An 18,220-nucleotide genomic window follows, 5' to 3' on the forward strand; every position below is an offset into this window, starting at 1 on the left:
AGTCTCTCATAATGTTAGCATCTCACTTATGGGTGATTTAAGGGCTCTTAAATAAAAGGATAAGTTATAACTAACCCTCATGATTAAGAAATGTCACTGAACATAAGGATAAAAAAAAAAAATAGTCCATACAGCTTATTTTAGTCAATGTATTCATACTCTATGAGGCACCAAGCAAAGAACTGGACTGGAAGTTGGGACTCTGCCTCCATCTGAGTAACCCAGGACCACACAGTACCTGCCATGTGCCTCAGTTTCCACCACTAACACTGAAGGATACCAACTTCAGCATTCATCAATCATCTGTGTTTCCATAGACTAATTATAACAGAATTTAGTTTAAGTTGGCTTGTTATCACTTCTCCCACCCACATCCCAGTGTCTGTGAGGGCAGGGATTGCTACAATCACCACAGTATCCCCTGTGCGAGCACAGTACCTGGCATAATAAATATGCAAAGAAATAAAGTGAACCAACAAACAGATGATGGGAACACTCTTTGGGTAACAATGTCAATGAATTTATCACCCAAGCTTTCCATGAGAAGGGGCACAGTTTCATCTCCTTTCCCGCTCCTCACCCTGACTCTGGCCAAGGTTCTAATGATTGGTTAAGAATCCAAAGGAAATCAGCAAATCAGGAAAATGTAAGAAGACAGAGTAATGCCAAGCACTGCCTGGATAACCAAGAGTTCGCTGTCTGATTCAATTTCTTATTTACTAATCATGATTGCAAACAACCAAGAGCCTTCTGTTGTCAAAGGGACAGATATGGTCTGGGTCTTCTGGGAGGTAAGCTTCTTCTACAACAAAAAAACCTTGTTTTGAGTGGAATAGTAGTTTCTGAGATGCAGTATTTGACCTTATCTCCTTCCCTTTTCATTTGATCACTGGAAGAGATGAGAACCAGAACCTGACAGCTCAGTTGTGAGGATCTGAAAATAGGAAGCCAAGTGGTGGACAAAAAGAAATCCAAAGAGGTAAAAAATGGGAGCAAAGCAAGTTTAACTGCATAGGTGAATGAAAAAGGCAACATATAGGGAGTGGCACTGAGAAGAAAGGGGGAAAAAAAGACACTAAGTGCTCAGGAGCATGTGGAAGGAGGCACAAGTGGGAGCCATTTTAGGATTTAAAAAAAAGAAAATCAAGTAGCTGGAAGGTCATTTGTAGTAGACAATGCAACCAAGTATTTGATGGCTCAAAGATCACTGTGATCTTAGTGAGTGGCCAAATTTTCCTTAAAAGAGAAAAGCTGCCCTTCAATAACAAAACTAGGAAAAAAGCGCTTCTAAATAAGTTGACCAAAGTCATGTATACTTAACAGTGATTGCTCCAGACAGAATGCATGTTCCATAGGAACATCAGATGCAAACTCCACCCTCACTAGACAGTGAGCTGGAGGCTGGATTCCAGTGGGAGAGAATGTAGGCAGTGCTGAATTCTCAGCTCTGTCCACAACTGACACCATCAAGCACAGTCTAATTAATTCCTAATGAATAGTTATGATACTGACTCACTTCCCTGGGTACTTGGGAGGAATGTCAGGCACTAATGATGGTTAATCGCGTTTGCATATGTAAAAGGAACACGTTTTTCTTTTCTTACCATTTCAGACACTAGCCAAACTTGACCACAAGTGGCCTGCGAAATACAAGTGAAGAGAGGCAGCCTGGATTTTGAAGGCAGCCTCCAGAGAGATGGAACATCTGCCGTGTAGTCAATAGCAGCCAGTGAGCCTTAGTGTCATATACTCCAGTTGCCAATAGTTCCCTCTAATTTCAGCAGGAAGAAGCATGTAATTACTCCCTCTCATTTTCGAAAATCATTTCTATATCAACAGGATCCATCAAGAAGCCAATACCTCTTTACCAAGACCCCGGTACTGAGCACCCCATCAAAGGACTTAGCATTACCCTCCTGAGATTCCTTGATTAATTCTCTGCTCCATCAGCCCCAAGAACCTGCCCAGGTGACAACTCGAGAAAGGCTCTGATTGATTTCACGCTATGTAGTTCTGTATTACCAGCCTTTAAAGGAATCGCCCTCCCCATCCGCTTCAGGAATCCGTTAGCCATTGCGAACAGAAATTCCTCTTCTGTTCCCTTCACCACCACTGCTCTCCTTCATCAGTAGGCTTCTTCAAAAAGACAGGCAAGTGCACTCAGTCTATGCCATCTGAGCATTCCAAGTGAAGACTTGCTATCAAGACAGTGCACTTGTAAGGGGAGCGTGAGCTGGATGACAAGACCTGTAGCCTGAGTCATGGATCCCTGGAAGGTGGGCTCTTTAACCTTGGCAAACACATAGCAAAGTCAAAAAGAGAAGCTTCTTTAATGGTCTAAGAGGAGAAAAAGAAAAACTGCCACAACAGTTGGCTGCTGCTGGTAAATCACTTCAGTCGTGTCCGACTCTGTGCGACCCCATAGATGACAGCCCACCAGGCTCCCCTGTCCCCGGGATTCTCCAGGCAAGAACACTGGAGTGGGGTGCCATTTCCTTCTCCAATGCATGAAAGTGAAAAGTGAAAGGGAAGTCGCTCAGTCAAGTCCGACCCTTCGCGACCCCATGGACTACAGCTTTCCAGGCTCCTCCGACCATGGGATTTTCCAGGCAAGAGTACTGGAGTGGGGTCCCATTGCCTTCTCCGAGCATTTCAAAAGGAAGATGCCTAAGCCCTTTCCTAAGAGTAATAATAGTCAAAGAAAACCCCCAAACTAACTCCTTCATTCCAATAAGTCTGTAGAGTGAACATACATTTAAAATAGACTCATCAATTCTGATGCTTATTAAGAACAAAGAAAACTACTACTAGGAAAATAATACTCCTAAGTCACTAAGTTACAGATAATGTTAATTTCTTAGTTGGTAAGGTGCGCCTTCAGACTATCACAATGCCTTAGCATCTTAAATGACAATGAGTACAAATTATAAGTCACAAGTATACAGTTCATATTTTTAAAACTACCAACTCACCACATAGAGAAATACGCTACATTTGGTCAGATCCTAAGTATTTCAAAAGGCCCATCTCAGCCCCATGCCGGAGGGAATGCCTACAAATGGGTCTCATGCCATCCAGGTGCTGTTGGTCTTGGGTGGCGAGTCTACTTTTGTTTTGTTTGCTAAATGCTTCCCTTTGTGGGCCCTCCTACCACTCTAGAGAGGACACTGTGCATCTGGAGAGTCTATATGGCCAAACAGTTAAAAAAATATGTATGTATAAAAAATACATACTGTTTTAGAATCCTAGAGGTTTTTATTTTGAGCTCTCCACTTGTTAGCTATGTCTCAGGGTGACGTGTGTATGTGCATGCATGCAAAATGGGAATTAACGTTACCTACCTGCTGAAAGATTAAATGATCCATACAAGTACAGATGTCTCAATCCTCGGTAGTCATTACATATGTTACTCATCTGTACGCTTACAGATCAGTGGGTATTTGTGCACACACAGCTGAGAACTGTGCCTGACACACTGCAGGTCCTCAGCTAATTGTTGAACAAACGTACACAACTATAATTAATACTTACTGCTTCTGTATCTGTCATTCCTGCTACACTGCACATTTTCAGAAAACAGGGGTTCTGTCCCATTCATTTCTGTACCTCATTCCCTACCCCAGCGAGATGAAATTAGTTTAACATAAAATATTAATACAATCTTCATGACTATTAAGAAATTTATCCTTGTCTAAGGAATTACAAAGACAGCCTCAGGCATAGTCTAGATGAGACCCACAGAATGCAATAAAAAAACACAGTAGTTTCAAAACCTTCCTCCAGTCTCCAGAACCCCTGACTAGCTGGTCTCTGCTGGACTCCCAACTCAAAGTAGGGCCTATGACCTAAGAAGCCACAATATCAGGTCTGAACTGTGACACACACCCTTCCTCCCCAGTCTGCAGCATCACGACCCAGAGCCCCCAGCCCCCAACCCTGCTGGCCCCCAGCCCTGATGTGGCAGCTGCTCCGCCTGGGACACTGGGACATTGGATCCTCAGATCGGGAGCCCGGCTTTTCAGCTCACAGCCAGTTCACCCCCCGGGGGCCTGGGGGCTGCAGTCGCTGGCCAAAGTGTCAGGTTACCACAAAAATAACAGCAGGCCTACACCAGGAAGGCTTGCAGGCCAAGTGCAGAAGGGAAGAGGCGAGAAAGAGAAAACCAGGAGAAGAAAAGCAGACATTTGCATCTGAGTTGAAGAGGAACTGGGTTTTATAAAATGTACTTTAGATTCTTAAGTACACTCTTTGAACATCACCACTGCAGCCCCTGCAATAACTCATTTATTTAGCATCCAAGCCAGAGTAGCTTATATTTATATTATACTTAAAGTAGTTAAACGTGCTTTTAAAAACATTATTTTAAGGTAAGAAGGGGGGGCGGTTATTTGCTTATTTAATACCATTTAGAAAAGTCAGATTTGGGTCAATAAATATTTCAACAAGTATTCCCATTCAACAATTCCTCAGCTCTAATTTTCTCAAAACTACAACCAAACATGACAGAGCTAATTAGGCCTAGAGAAGGAGGGACAGACCTTCAAAAAATAAAAGGCCAACAAAAAGCATGTATGCACTTTTTTTTTCCTTAAAATAAAATTACAGATAACTCTCACGCTACCCTTGTGTAGGAACACTGCTGGCTTGATGTGGTCTGACCCAGGCTGGGTACTTCAAAGTTGACTTCAATCACTGCAGGGAGTTAGCAGGTTATTGAATCTCCATCCATTGTGCTTTCATCTTGGTTTACTCCACACTCTATGCCTCTTTAATTGGCTCCTCACAACTGTTTTATAAGAGGGTGGATAGAGACCCAGCTACAAGGAAACGAGGCCCTTCTTCCATTGGGCAGGTAAACCAGAGACCAGGCAGTGGACCAGGTGGGTGAAGTTTCCCATTGTAATCTCTTACATGAGAGAGTCGCTGTGAATGCCCTGGCAGGGGAAGACAGCTAACTCTAATAGGCACTTTACCAGCCTGAAGGTGTTGAAAGAGAAGGAAGATTAAAAAAAAAAACAAAAACCCAAATGGGGGAGAAAAAAAGGATTCTCTGTTCTCTTTTTTTGAAGTTAATTATGATGGAGAAAAGTTCCCCAACATCACATTATTTTGCAGTTACCAATGTTTGTTTCGTGTTAAAACATCAGGGTTACAAGTATTAAATGGTACAGCAGTGTTCTAAACAGGACTCTATTGCAAATACTTAAAAGGGGGACGAGAGGGTCTCTAAAATGATAATCCTAGTGGCAGCCAACAGCAGCTGATAGACATGCAGGTAAGAAGATTCTGGGATCTTTTATTTTTTAGCTTTAAAGAAATAATAGCTCTCTCCTAATCCAACCAGTAAAAAAACTTCAGAGAAGGAGCCTATAGTTTGATAGCTCAAACTATCAGCAGAGTTTGAGCTCTATAAATGTAGAGGAGCATCAAATCAACAGTGAAATGAGAGGCAGCTTCATTCTGCTTTAAATGCAGTCAGAGTCGAGTTCCCAGAAGAGAGGACCCCATCGGGCTCACGCGGTCAGAATTCACACAACTCATGCAGGACACACCACACCGTGCAATTATCCACCAGCACTGCCACTGCTAAAAGATCTTTAATAATCCTGATTTTTACCATAAAAGCTCTCATTATTATCCCAGCTCTCTTTTGCTTGTTCAGCGGGCCTGGTCACTTACAGGAGGATGAGAAAAACCCAGGGACTCGGCTCATCTTTCCCCAGCCGTATCTTCCAGGGAGTGTTAGTGTCCCTGCAGCCCAATGCCACGCCACCACACTGGCCAGCACACTGGGTTTAAAATTAGACGAGCCCTGGAGAGCCACGGGTAACCTTCTGACAAGGTTAGCCGGCAGAGGAGAGCACGGCTCAGCGAGGAACATTAATAAGAGGCCAAGGAGGGCATTTCAACAAGTACATTAGGGCCTCTCGGAGCCCTTGCAGTCTGGAAGCTGGGGCCCCAGCATCGGCAGGCTGACCTAGGCTTTTCCTTTTTATTCCACCGAGTCAGCAGCTTCCTTTACAGACAATAAACACAACCTTCAAAAGTATTTCTCCCTGATTAAATTCAAAATATTCAGTCGCTGATCATACAAATAACGTTTTAAAACTCTAAACTGGATTTTAGAAATATAGTATTTATAGGATGCCTCTAATTATAAAGTTAATGCCCACAGGTGACTAAAAGAATGGAAACAGAACACTCATTAACGTTACCCATCGCCCTCCACCAAATAATAGTCAGGGCTAACAATGCATCTTAATGTATTTTCATGTACTATAACATTATTATTATTATTACCTATTGTGTGGGGTTCTTTTATTGTCCACGTAAAGTTTCACATTCAGCATTTTCCTGAGTCCTGAAATATCCTCTGTATTCATGAATTTAAGAGGCATAGTAATTCCATGTCCTGGATATACTATTATTTGACTATTTTCACATGGCTCGACATTTAGATTTTGCCCAACTTTTCACTGTATGGCAAATATCCTCATAGTGACTTCCGAAAGATTCCTAGAATCCAGGGGCAGGAGAAACTTGAAGCCATTGGTACAGATTGGGAGCCTCATAAAGACAGGGATACTGCCGGTCACGCTGTAGTGTTTTCTGATTAAAGCAGTGTGTCTCAGCACTTTCCAGACAGACACCCCTAAATTCTGATGTGAAACATTCCAGGCACCACCAAGAGATCACCAGGCCAGTACCACCAAGGTGCCTCAGCACTGAGGCAAAGGGAGACAGCCAAGGCACAGAGCCAACACTTCTCAACACCTGTCAAAGGTGATTCAGACGCCACCCCTGCCAGCGCCTGTTTAAAACACTGAAGCACTTCCACACAGGCTGGAAAGAGTCAGGGACCCAAGCCTAACAAATGCCTGTCCCCTTGGCTCCCGCCCCTTCCAGGGCCCCCGAACTCCTCACTATCCAACAAGTACAAGGTAAGTGCCTGGCACACCTGGGGGCCTCCAGTGGTTTCCACTGTGTTGATGTCCACACTGTCTGTTAAATATTTTAAACATCACCCTTCTTCACATACCACTTGTAACTCAGGATATGCTTTTTAAATTTTGTTAATCCTCCCCTCCAACCAGTTCCTCAGAGACCACTGTTTAAAATCTTAATTACCATCATATATCAGTGCTGTTTCTTAAATTCATTCTCTAACATTCTGTTTTTAAAACTGAAATGGACAATTAATAGAAAGAACTTATCAAGATGTTGGGGGGAGGCGAGGGGGGCAGTTCCCACTAAATTATTCTCTACAAAGCACAGTGAGTTGGTTCAGACAGAGACAAACATCACAGTCCTGAGGGTCACAGACCTAGTAGAAACACCAACGACACTGGTTCCCCCAAGTGTAAAAGTTATCTGCTTAAATCACAGGAGACTTGGAGGAGCTCTCAGATCCTCAATTATAGTCTCAGCAAGCTAAAGCAAAAATACAGAAATGCTGAACTCTAGAGATAAAAGGAGTCAGGACAGCCTAACTTATGCCCAGACCACCCTGGTACTGGATTACTCTATAATACCAATAAAAGCAGCATGTGGGGCAGGGCATATCACTATGCACTTGGAAGCATGACCTCTACCTTAGCCCTCTCTTTACAGAGCTAACTATTTTCTGTGGGAGAGAACGGATAACTAGTTCTGTTATCTGTGGAACAGAGTTTCATTTCCTTCAAATGTTTTTGTCCATCCTTCACTGGGGCTGCCAGGGCAGGAACACCAGCCAGGAAAGGGAATAAGGACAAACAAGGGGTCTATAAATTAGGCTTTCAAAACCAAGAAGGTGTCAGCCTGGATACATTATAGCACTGTCCAGTATAGCCGTTGGGAAGGTGGCTCAAGCTGCAATCAGCTCAAAGACAATGTCCATCCACACCTCCATGGTGGAAGAATATACTCCAAACTCCAAGTCACTTCGGGGGCTAAGGTTTCTTTGTCAAATCAGTAAAATTCTAATTGATGGGTATAAAAATATTTTTGATTCTTAAAATCAAATATAATGGCTAAAATGTAAGGAAACGCCTTGTAGTAGTAGATGGAAATAATATTCAGAGCTAACATTTATTCCTCACTACTGTGTGTGAGGAACAGGGTTTAAGACTCTACTTTTATTATTTCTTCTAATCCTCATTACAACTCTATTGGGTAGAGATATAATATTACCATACACATTATTCAGATAATGAAGCAAATAAGGTTTAGAAACAGTCTTTTATCCACAGATAAAACAGAAAATCCAGACCCAGATCTATCTCACCTTGAGTTCAAGGTCTCTCTTTGTGATAGAGTGAACCTCTCATCACTGGAGGTAATCAAGGAACAGCTGAGCAATCTCTTAACAGGGATGCTGTGGAGGGGGCTAGAGTAGGAAGAATGTCAGAGAAGGTCCATTCCAACCCCTGATCTATGACAGATGAAAACAAATTGCCTGCTGTATGCTGGCTAGCAGGCATGGGATCTGAGGAGTGGGAAAGAGCCAATAAATGAAGTCGGCACACTTTTAGATTCGAGATAATGGATAGACGCTCTATTTTCCTGCTCACAATAAAAAGCAGCTAAAAAGCAAGGTCACTGGAGAGTGTCCAGACTCTTGGCCACTGGGACCCCAGCAGAGCTGGCCTAGCAAGCAATGATGCCTCTTTCTCCCTCTTCAGAAATGCAGTGGCACAGATGAGACCCTTGCTACTGCAGGACAGGGAAACAGTTCGGACCTTTACACCTGAATTTTTTTTTTCCAACACAAAGCTAGTATTTATGGTGAATTAATGACTCAAATTTGTACTGGAAAATATCAAGAACATAACAAGAAAAGGAAATGAGTGAACAAGTCACACAGGAGAATAAGCATATGACAAAACATGCCTCTTCACCAGGAGGGAGAAGGGATGGCAAATCCAAGCAAATCTGAAGTGTCATTTTAAACCTCCTAATCAGCAAACCTTAAAAGAGCAATAACAACTGTAGTGAATATGACTTCACTGGGGATGTGAAGATCCAAATGGCTATACTTACTAAGAGTCTCAAAAGGCTGAAATTCTTTGCCCTAATAATCCTAACACTAGGAATCTATTAAGAGAAAACCACATGAGAGAAAAAAATTAGGAGCACAAAGACCTACATTATAGAATTGTCTATACTATGAATGGCAGAATGATTAAGAAAACCACAGCACAAATGCAAAGGAAAACTGTGTTCATTTACAAGAAAAATCAAAAAGAATAGACAGACAAAGGAAAGTTTCCCAAAGCAAAATACAAAAATACAAATTTTTTAAAGGCAAAATACAAAACTGTATATGTATTATCTACAAAGTTGTGTGTATATATGTATATGTGTGTATATATATGTAATTACAACTCTAACTTTATGCTATTTCTACAGAAGTGAGAAAGAAAACTTACTGTTAGGAGGATTTTTATTTTACATTTAATAGGTTTTTATTTTACACTTTTCATGTTCCATTGTTTTGTAATTTTTGATAAATTATTCTGACTTTCTTTAAGAAAATTTAAGTAAACTCGGATACAAGAGATATTCAAGCACCTAAATACAAGAAAGCTTGGAGGTCGGGCATCTGTGAACACTTGAACCCTGTTTTACCACTAGGATCCACCCAACCAATCTCAAACTCCATATCTAGTCTTCACAACCTCCGAATGCAGAAACAACGCACAGATTATAGCCAACTTTAGGCAGACCTAAGGACTTAAAGTTCCTCTAAACATTTCAGTAGTAATAATGGCTAAAACTTACAGAGAGCATATATTCTGTACCTGACTGTATTCTAAGCAGTTTATATGTCAATGCATTTAACCCTCATAACAACACTATAAGAAAAGTACTATCATTATTCCCATTTAGAAACAAGGAAACTAAGAGACAAAAGCCAGGATCTGAACAGTCTGGCTGCAGAGTCTAAACCGATAACTACTCAACTAGACTGCGTGAAGTATAGACAAGTCTCCCAGCTGCTGCTCTGCTGGTCCTCTTTTCTGAAACATCTTTCCTCCCCTTAGCCACCTATACAGTTGCCACACATACTTCGGAGGCCAACTCAAGTGCTACCTCTTCAGCAAAGCCTTACCTGGCTCTCACGTCATCTGCTACATTGCCTCTCACGCCTCATGGAACTTCAAACACACAACTACAGTTTCACTGATACTGCTTAGTAATTGCCCGAGTCCACGTTCCTCATAGACTACAAGTTTGGGATGGGGAACAGACAGAGGTAGTCTTTGTCCTATGGGCCACTAGCCCAGTGTCTGGCAGGTAACATGTAATCAAAGAGGGAGGGAGAAAGCGAAGAAGAATGGATGGGTGGCCAGAAAACTGCATGAATGACTACTCATTAAAGGCAATAAAGAATGAATTCATGTGTTGGTGGGTGCCTATTTCACACATGCTTGGGGTTAAAATAAAATAGGGCTTTGAGTATTCATCCTCAAACAGGAAAGAAATCCACTACAACAAGCATAAACCTTGAGGACATTATGTTAAGTGATATTAGGTCACAAAAGGACAAATCTACATCCACACATTCTAGTTTGTATGGGGGCTCATTGAACCAGCTTCTTCACATACCAATGGACAACAGTACTCAAAGATATTCTAACTTGAAACTGAAAAAAAGGTGGGGGAGGGGGAAGCAGGAGGGGTGGGATGAGACGGGGAATTTAACTGCAGATGGCCAGAAAGGTACCTACTCCTCCGTTAGAAAAGGGGGGAGTTTTGTGTGTGTGTATGAACAGCTTATTTCCAGAATCTATACCCCTCCCTTCCAGAGGTACAGCTCCGTGCCCATCTTCCAATACCCAGACTGAGACCCAGGTGCCAGGCGTGGCACAGGGGCTTAAACACAAGACCTCTTCAAATTCTCTTGAGGTCAAGGGAATATTTTCTTCTTTGCAAGAACAAAAGTTTAAACTGCAGTGAGATCAATTTGTCAGGTACCTATTTTTCAGGCTAAAATTAGAAAACATTCTTTAAAGGCTAATAAATCTTTACCAATACTGAGGGGTCAGTCCAAAAGGCAGGGGAGGTAATCGCTGTTTTTTGCCTAGACCATTTTCCCTTCTTCAAGGCAGCTGGTACCTGTACTGAATTTCCTCTGTAAGTGTTTCTGCCATATAAATTACTTCACCACCCCTAAAACTGTTCTGCTGCACATACCTCCAAGTCTGGTGCATGCCTCCCAGAGGAGAACAAACTTTTGGATTTGCTACCAAGCAAGTGTGTTTTCTTTCCACTCCCCCGCCACCCTCCTAGTTACTGGGCAAACTATGAAGAGCAAGGCTCATCCACTTTGGAACTCCACTATGCAAAGCATATAGGACCCAACTGAAGAGTGTAAGTAACTTCCAGCATGAAGCTGACTTTAGGGCACATGTACACATTTGAGCTACTCACAGCTCCAACCAGGTCACGCTGAAATGAAAGTAAAGACTGTCAAGGTAAGAGATACACCTGCCTGTGTGTTTCTGGCAACCCTCAATCAGTAAGCAAAGTCCTCACATGAATGTTAGGTTTTGTTCTTACTCATTCACAAAAAAATCATAGATAAAGGACATTTGAGGATCTGAAATAGAGAGGACTGACACTCAAAGGACATTTTTAAATGGAGATCATGATTACTTTGTCTCTCTCTCTCTCTCTTTTTTTTTTGGCTTAGTCTTGCCACTTTAGTCAAACTCTTTAGTCAATTTAATCAATTAAAACACATTAATTACGGGGACAGAGATATGTCAACACTAACTCTGAGGACTTAATTCCTGCTGGGAAAGATAAGACAGGACATAACCTTTAGCAAAAGAATTTTCCTCATCTATAAACAAGGGAGCCGAAACAGGACTTTAAAGTATCTGTCAAAAGTAGATTCTATTAACTTCTGGCCCAAATGTGGGTGGATTGTCCAACATTTGAATCTTGTTAAAGTCTCCTAAATATTACTGACCACATCACTCATTCATATACACATGTATGTGTGTGTGTGTGTGTGTATACAAACACGTATACACGTACACAAATATATGCACATTCTGACAGAACTGTTGCTTCTGAAAGAAGCAGACTGTGACAAAATAATTAAAAAAAATAGTGTTTATAATTCTGTCCAACCGTTTCTAAAGACTTTTAATATCTTTTAAGAAAATTATGGGTAAATTTTAAAAAGAAAATACATTCTCATGTATAACAACTCATTTAAAAGAGAAGTAAAAGCTTCATTTGGCTGTCTATCTCAAAGAAATACTTCTTGCTTCCCTTTCCACCCCTGCTTTACCTATGAACTGACATGAATTGACAGGAATCAAAACCCCAGGTTCCAGCTGGAGTCCATCACATTCCATATGTCCATCAAAACTGATAAAAATTCTCTATTTACTTAATATGGTCAACCCCCATTCAATAAGCTTGAGGATTATGCCTTCATCTGAAACTCAGAACACAGTGATTATTCAGACACGAGATTTTTTGGGTTTAAAGAATAATCACTGATCAATTGTTACCTTCTAAAGAAGAGAGATGACTGCATCGATTCCACTTTACCACTAGTTGAAGTCAACAAAGTATCTAAAATCCTAAATACAAATAATACTCCCGATTCCATGTGCCTTCTTTAAACTGAAATATTTCTATTTTAATATATATTGCTATTATGCAATCCTGTGTTTCCTGAAAAGTTTGTTCTAGGTAGGGCGGTGGCAAATGCACGTGTACTCACACACAACACACACAAAGTCTAGGAAAAAAAAATCTCTTTGGTCTTAACAGGCTGTAAACATGTTCACATACTCCAGTTTTGAATAGAAATAGTACATGAGAGGAAGAAAAAGGATATATTTGGAATTTCAGGATATTACAAATAGATTCAAAATCTGAGAGGCAATTTGCCAGAGTAAACAAATATCATAATCATATTAACATTTTAAAGGAGACTGTGTTCACAGTTCACATATACTGATACAGTGCTTGAGGAACTGCCTTATTCTCTTCTGCAGATGTGCAGATAAAGCGTGGCCTACAGAGAAACATTTCCTAATTCCCTCCTCACTCCTGCTTTATGTAGGGCTGGGACACAGAAGTGTTAGGTACCTGGACTGCTCATAATTTATTTCGGTGTCATAAAACACATACAAGCATTTGTTCCACTAGCCTTAAACAGGCATGTGGCCAACTCTGGGGCAGGCTTTGAGCTGGAGAGATAAAGATGAGTAATAAACACGCACTCCGCCCTCAAAGATCTCACAGCCCAGTGAGAGACAGACACATCAGCTGAAACCTGAGAATCCAAAACAGTACATAGCACAGAGTAGGTGCTCAAAAAACACAAAGCAGGTTTAGGAGTCAGGGAGGGCAGGCAAAGACCTACCCGAGGATCTGGAGCTGGGTAGGGAGCCTGACTCGAGTGTGGAGGGCTGGGCTGGAATGCACACTCCACCACTTCGCTGCTGTACCAGGGCAACGTGTGTAATGTGGTCACGCCTCAGTGTCCTCATGTGCCCCCTCCCTGGGTAGTGATGAGCTAACATACAGGGAAATGCCTGGATTGGCAAACATGTTAACCCCGTCTCTGCCCAATGGCAGCCCCTGGTCTGTGGCAGGGACCAGGAATGGCAGAAAACCACTGCAGGAGGAGATTTTTTTTTTTTTTCCTACTTCTTTCTCTCCCTTTTCTAACCCTTCCTGCTAAACCTCCTTTCCCCAAAGCTGACTCAGAAGACTCAGAGTGTATGAACCAAAAAAGGAAGTGGGAGGAAGGGTGAGGGAAAGAGAACCCTGGCTAACTATGAAGAAAAGATGGCCATCCTTTGGAGGGGAAGCCATCAGTAGTTCTAAACTAGAAAAGGGAAAACAGAAAAACCAACGAAAAATTCCTGAACCAGGTACCTTAAACATTTCAACTTCTGCTGGTTAAACTGCTTTTCTGGATGGCCTCGGACTCTCGCCAATTAGCTCGAGTTATTTTCTTCCCATCTCCCTGTCTGAACTTCCTTTACTAAATTAAAATAATTGAAGCACATTAACATTTAATCAACACAAAAGACTAAACCAAGCTCAAACATAATTTTAGATCTTTCATTTTCTTTTTTTAAATAAACAGCTGCTCGTGTATTTTTGTATATCCAGTGATGAATGCTCACTTGTTTACATTTCTATGTACACGCACACATATACATACATTATTCAAGTAGGTGTGCATCTATATACAAACATAAACCAGCCTCCTTGTAGTTGAGGGAAGTGTGACAGATGCCAGCATGTATGGGGAGACAGCAGGGAAGGTAAATTGACTGTCTACCCCAGAATCCTACAACCTCACCTTGCACCAAAAACTAAGGTCCCATGCAATGAAGAAGCCATGAAATTCCCAAGAAGACCAGGGCTGGAGGTGAACAAACTCCGGGGACTAGACCCAGCCCCTAAAGAACCTCTCCTGATCCAGAGGGATGGCATGTGGAGGGAGGTGGGAGGGGGGTTCAGGATGCGGAACACATGTACACCCATGGCTGATTCATGTCAATGTATGGCAAAACCGCCACAATATTGTAAAGTAATGAGCTTCCAATAAAAAAAAAAAAAAAAAGAACCTTTCCCTCTTCCTGGAGGAAACCTTGCCTTTCAATAAACAGGGCCCTTGTCCCAACCAAGAGAGCGAAGGGCAGAGGGTGGTGTGGGGGATGCGGAGCAGGGGCCCCAGCACTGCCTTCATGCCTGCAAAAGCCCACTGCCACATGGAGGGATCTGGAACCTTCACACCGCTATCCCTCCATTCTCATGAGGTCAAGAAATGCTGCCAGGTTTGCTGGAACCTACCTCAGCAGGTCTTTACTTAGCAGCAGCTATGCCCCAAGCCCAACGCTCAGACCCCACTTCTCATGGCACCGTTTCATGGATGTTTCACAAAAGCAAGGAGGCAGTATTACTCTCCTTTCAGAGGTGAGACGTCTGAGGATCAGAAAAAGCTGAGGAGGGGCCAAAGGCAGAGACCACAGAGGGTAAATGGAGGAGCCCCCAGGCCACTTTCACACCATAATGACTGGCCCAGGGCGCCGAATCTGAGCTCCTGGCCTCTGGTCTCCCTCCAACTCTAATCTAAAGGGAATCAACAGCAAACAGGTCTCACCTTTGTGAACCTTAAGCTTAATGACTATAAAAGGAAAAGAGAAGCCAGCATTTGTTCTGTACCTTCCAAGACAGTCAAATAAGAGCCCTCTCTGTGATCGTGAATCAGCTCAGTTCTCAGAGGTTGTGTGGTGGTTTCCCATCATCAGCTCTCTCAGCAAACAACATGGTCCCTATCCCCTGCCATTGCTGTTCTCCCAACTCAGGTTTTCACAGCCTCAGGCATTCACCTACTGTGCCCAAAGGAATCCCTTCACTGCCTGCCTTCCTGGAAGACAGGAAGATCCCTCTCAACAATTAACTCCAGCCCGAATGAGCAATGCTTGAGCAACCTCAGAGGTCTCTCTGCTTATCTTTACTACATGTGATACTCAGGTTTTATTCTCTTCAACCCCACTGTAGGCTCCTTACCCAGAGACCCAGGCTTGATTTCTCTAATATTTGTCATCACTATGATTCTACCACCAAGCCTTCATCCCTGGAGAGAAAGCAAAACAAATATCCACATGTCAACATTTTGGGGGTAACTGCTAGGTCACATAAAATAAAAACTGAAGCAGGAATTAGGTTTTTTAAGAAAAATAATATGATATGGTCTTGGCCCCGAACAACTCACAACCCAGTGGGGAAGACGGCGACATAAATGACTGCTAGGATCTGCTGAATCATTTGACCCTGGGATTTGCCAGTGACTGGGAGTTGGAAGGGACAGTCATTCTGAAGGATGAGAGAGTCTGCTCCTGATACTATCTCAAAGGAAATCATGACCAGCTGACTTTAACAAGGTAGAAATTTAATAAGGATAAATATCAAGTCATGCACTTAGGTCCATGCACTCACAAGTATAGGAGATCACATGAGAAAGTCTTAAGGGATTGGGTTGCCCAAAAGCTCAATGACTCAGTGTGATGAGGCTCCTATAAAAGCAAATGCAATATCAGGCTGCCCTGAGTAGAATGCTGCATTCACAGTAAGAAAAGTGAGATCTCAAATCTGGGTCCCAGCAATCACAGAAGGATGAACAGTCAGAAGTGTGCACATTTCAGAGCGTTGACAGGAGTCTGACACCATGTCCTAATAGGAATGAGGATCATGAAGCTGGAGAAAGAACAATGTACATGGCTACCAAGAGTCATCTTCAAACTAGTCTTGGACTTTACCATTCTGCTCCCAGAAACAGACAACAGAGATATAGCTGACCTAACCTATAGAGGCACTGACATTCACCCAAAAGCAGGGGTTTAAAATATGAGAGGGAACAGGCAAAATATCTGACGCGACTGAATATATTACCTATCTCATTATAAAATGCTACCAACGGCAATATCATAAATAGTTATTGATAGGAAAGTAAGAAAATTCTATCTATAAGGAAAATTACAAACTACTGTACACATAGATTCAGTCTGTAAAAACAGCAGCATACACATACATCAAACACTGCACTGAAAATGGTACGGAAGACAATGTGGTATGAAGCTCACAACACTGATTACCTATGAGCGGCGAAGTTATTGACAGTTTCCAGTTCTCTTTTTCACTTCTCTATATTTTGCTTCTCCATATATTCTCAATGTTTCATAGTAGACATACACTGTAAATCTGGAAAGAAAAACTCTCATAAATGTTTCAAAAGAAAATGGGCTATCTAAAAGCTCTAACATATAAGAAGAGGAATTAGGTTTGTAACTTAAGCAGGAAAGGGGGGATTAGGATTAATGGGTGAAGATTCTAGGAGACCTTATTTGACTCAATATAAGACAATGGTCTGTGAGAGAAATTAAAGTTCCACTGCTACGGTGAGCTCTCCATCAAAAAGGCTGTGCCTCTAGAATGTTTTGAGACTATCTGCGGATGTACTGTAGGGAAAGCCTCCATGGTGTACAGGGTTAGCTTCTCCTAAATCTATATACTCCAAATCCTTTAACACTGCTCAAGTCAGCTATGCTGCAGAATCCATAATACCTCTATTTCACTCTCTATGTAAGTTCACATTCTCATTCAAGCTTTTAGGATCTAGTTCTCTGTTCTCTCACCACATAAGAGCCAATGGAGTATAGCTCAAAGGAGGTCCAACTGGGAATCAAAGGTTCAGATCCCAGCAGGAGTACTGGAAAGAACATAGCTTTGGACAAGTCACAATCTCTAGGAGTCTCAGTCTCCACAACTGTAAAATGGCAGTAAAATGTATACAACCTCAAGATAAAGCTGACATTTCAAGATAAAACCTGTGAGACTGCTTTATAAACAATGAAGTGCTATACAAGCAAAAGACAACACATTCCTCTCATGAGAGTATATAAGCAGACGTTGGATGGGCAGTTACAGGGATCCTATTCCACCGGAAGCAGAAAGCTTTAATTCCGAGATCATGTGATTCTACCTTGTTGTTCGAGCATCACCTCCACGAAGAGGTCCTTCACTCCTTTTAACATTCTTCTGACTTCTGACACCACGGAGTATAACAATGATTGCTTTTTCTCAAACTTCTCAGGCTGAGTCTTGATTTTTCACCATGAAGACACTTTCTTGAGACAAGGATCAAGGCTTCCATCTTTATCCTCAACCCCTAGTGCTGCTGGTAACTCACAAACGACTATTGGTGATTCAACTGAACCTTAATAGGCTCAGCGGTAAAAAATTCACCTGCCAGTACAGGAGACACAAAAGACACCGGTCTGATGCCTGGGTCCAGAAGGTCCCCTGGAGGAGGAAATGGCAACCCGCTCCAGTACTCTTGCCTGGAAAATCCCATGGACAGAAGAGCCTGGCAGGCTACAGTCCATGGGGTCACAAAGAGTTAGACACGACTGAACATGCACTCCAGCTCCAACACTCCCAGAACCCCTACTTAAAGTACAGCCTAAGGACCAGCACTATTGACATCAATATGGAAACATGTTACAGTGCTGATCCCCTAGCCAAGTCCCAGCTCCACGAAATCAGAACCTGCATTTTCACAAGATCCCCAGATGATTCCCATGCTAACAAAGTGTGACTGCTGCTGCCGATGTCTAGACTACCTTCAAGAAGCAAGAGCCAGGGGCACACTCATTCAGCAAGCTCTCTCTCCAAAGCCCAGCAAAAGGAC

At 42.3% G+C, this 18,220-nt stretch overlaps 1 protein-coding gene across 13 annotated transcripts in view; it reads right to left on the reverse strand.

Annotated features, from left to right (window-relative positions):
• The window catches only part of TEAD1 (TEA domain transcription factor 1), a 262,318-nt gene that overhangs the window by 185,703 nt on the left and 58,395 nt on the right, over window positions 1-18,220 (reverse strand). For 2 of the 13 annotated variants that reach the window (XM_040258342.1, XM_040258338.1), the window contains exon 1: window positions 5,618-5,802. The exons of 3 other annotated variants lie outside the window; for them this stretch is intronic. In XM_040258342.1, the coding sequence (XP_040114276.1) occupies window positions 5,618-5,632 (15 nt within the window). In that variant the 5' untranslated portion in view covers window positions 5,633-5,802. Of the gene's footprint in view, window positions 1-5,617; window positions 6,739-18,220 lie in introns of those variants that run through there. 8 more of the 13 variants (XM_040258350.1, XM_040258349.1, XM_040258346.1 and 5 more) reach the window with 7 other exon arrangements.

The sequence above is a fragment of the Oryx dammah genome, unplaced genomic scaffold (assembly GCF_014754425.2).
Source record: "Oryx dammah isolate SB20612 unplaced genomic scaffold, SCBI_Odam_1.1 HiC_scaffold_17, whole genome shotgun sequence".
Lineage (NCBI taxonomy): Eukaryota > Metazoa > Chordata > Mammalia > Artiodactyla > Bovidae > Oryx > Oryx dammah.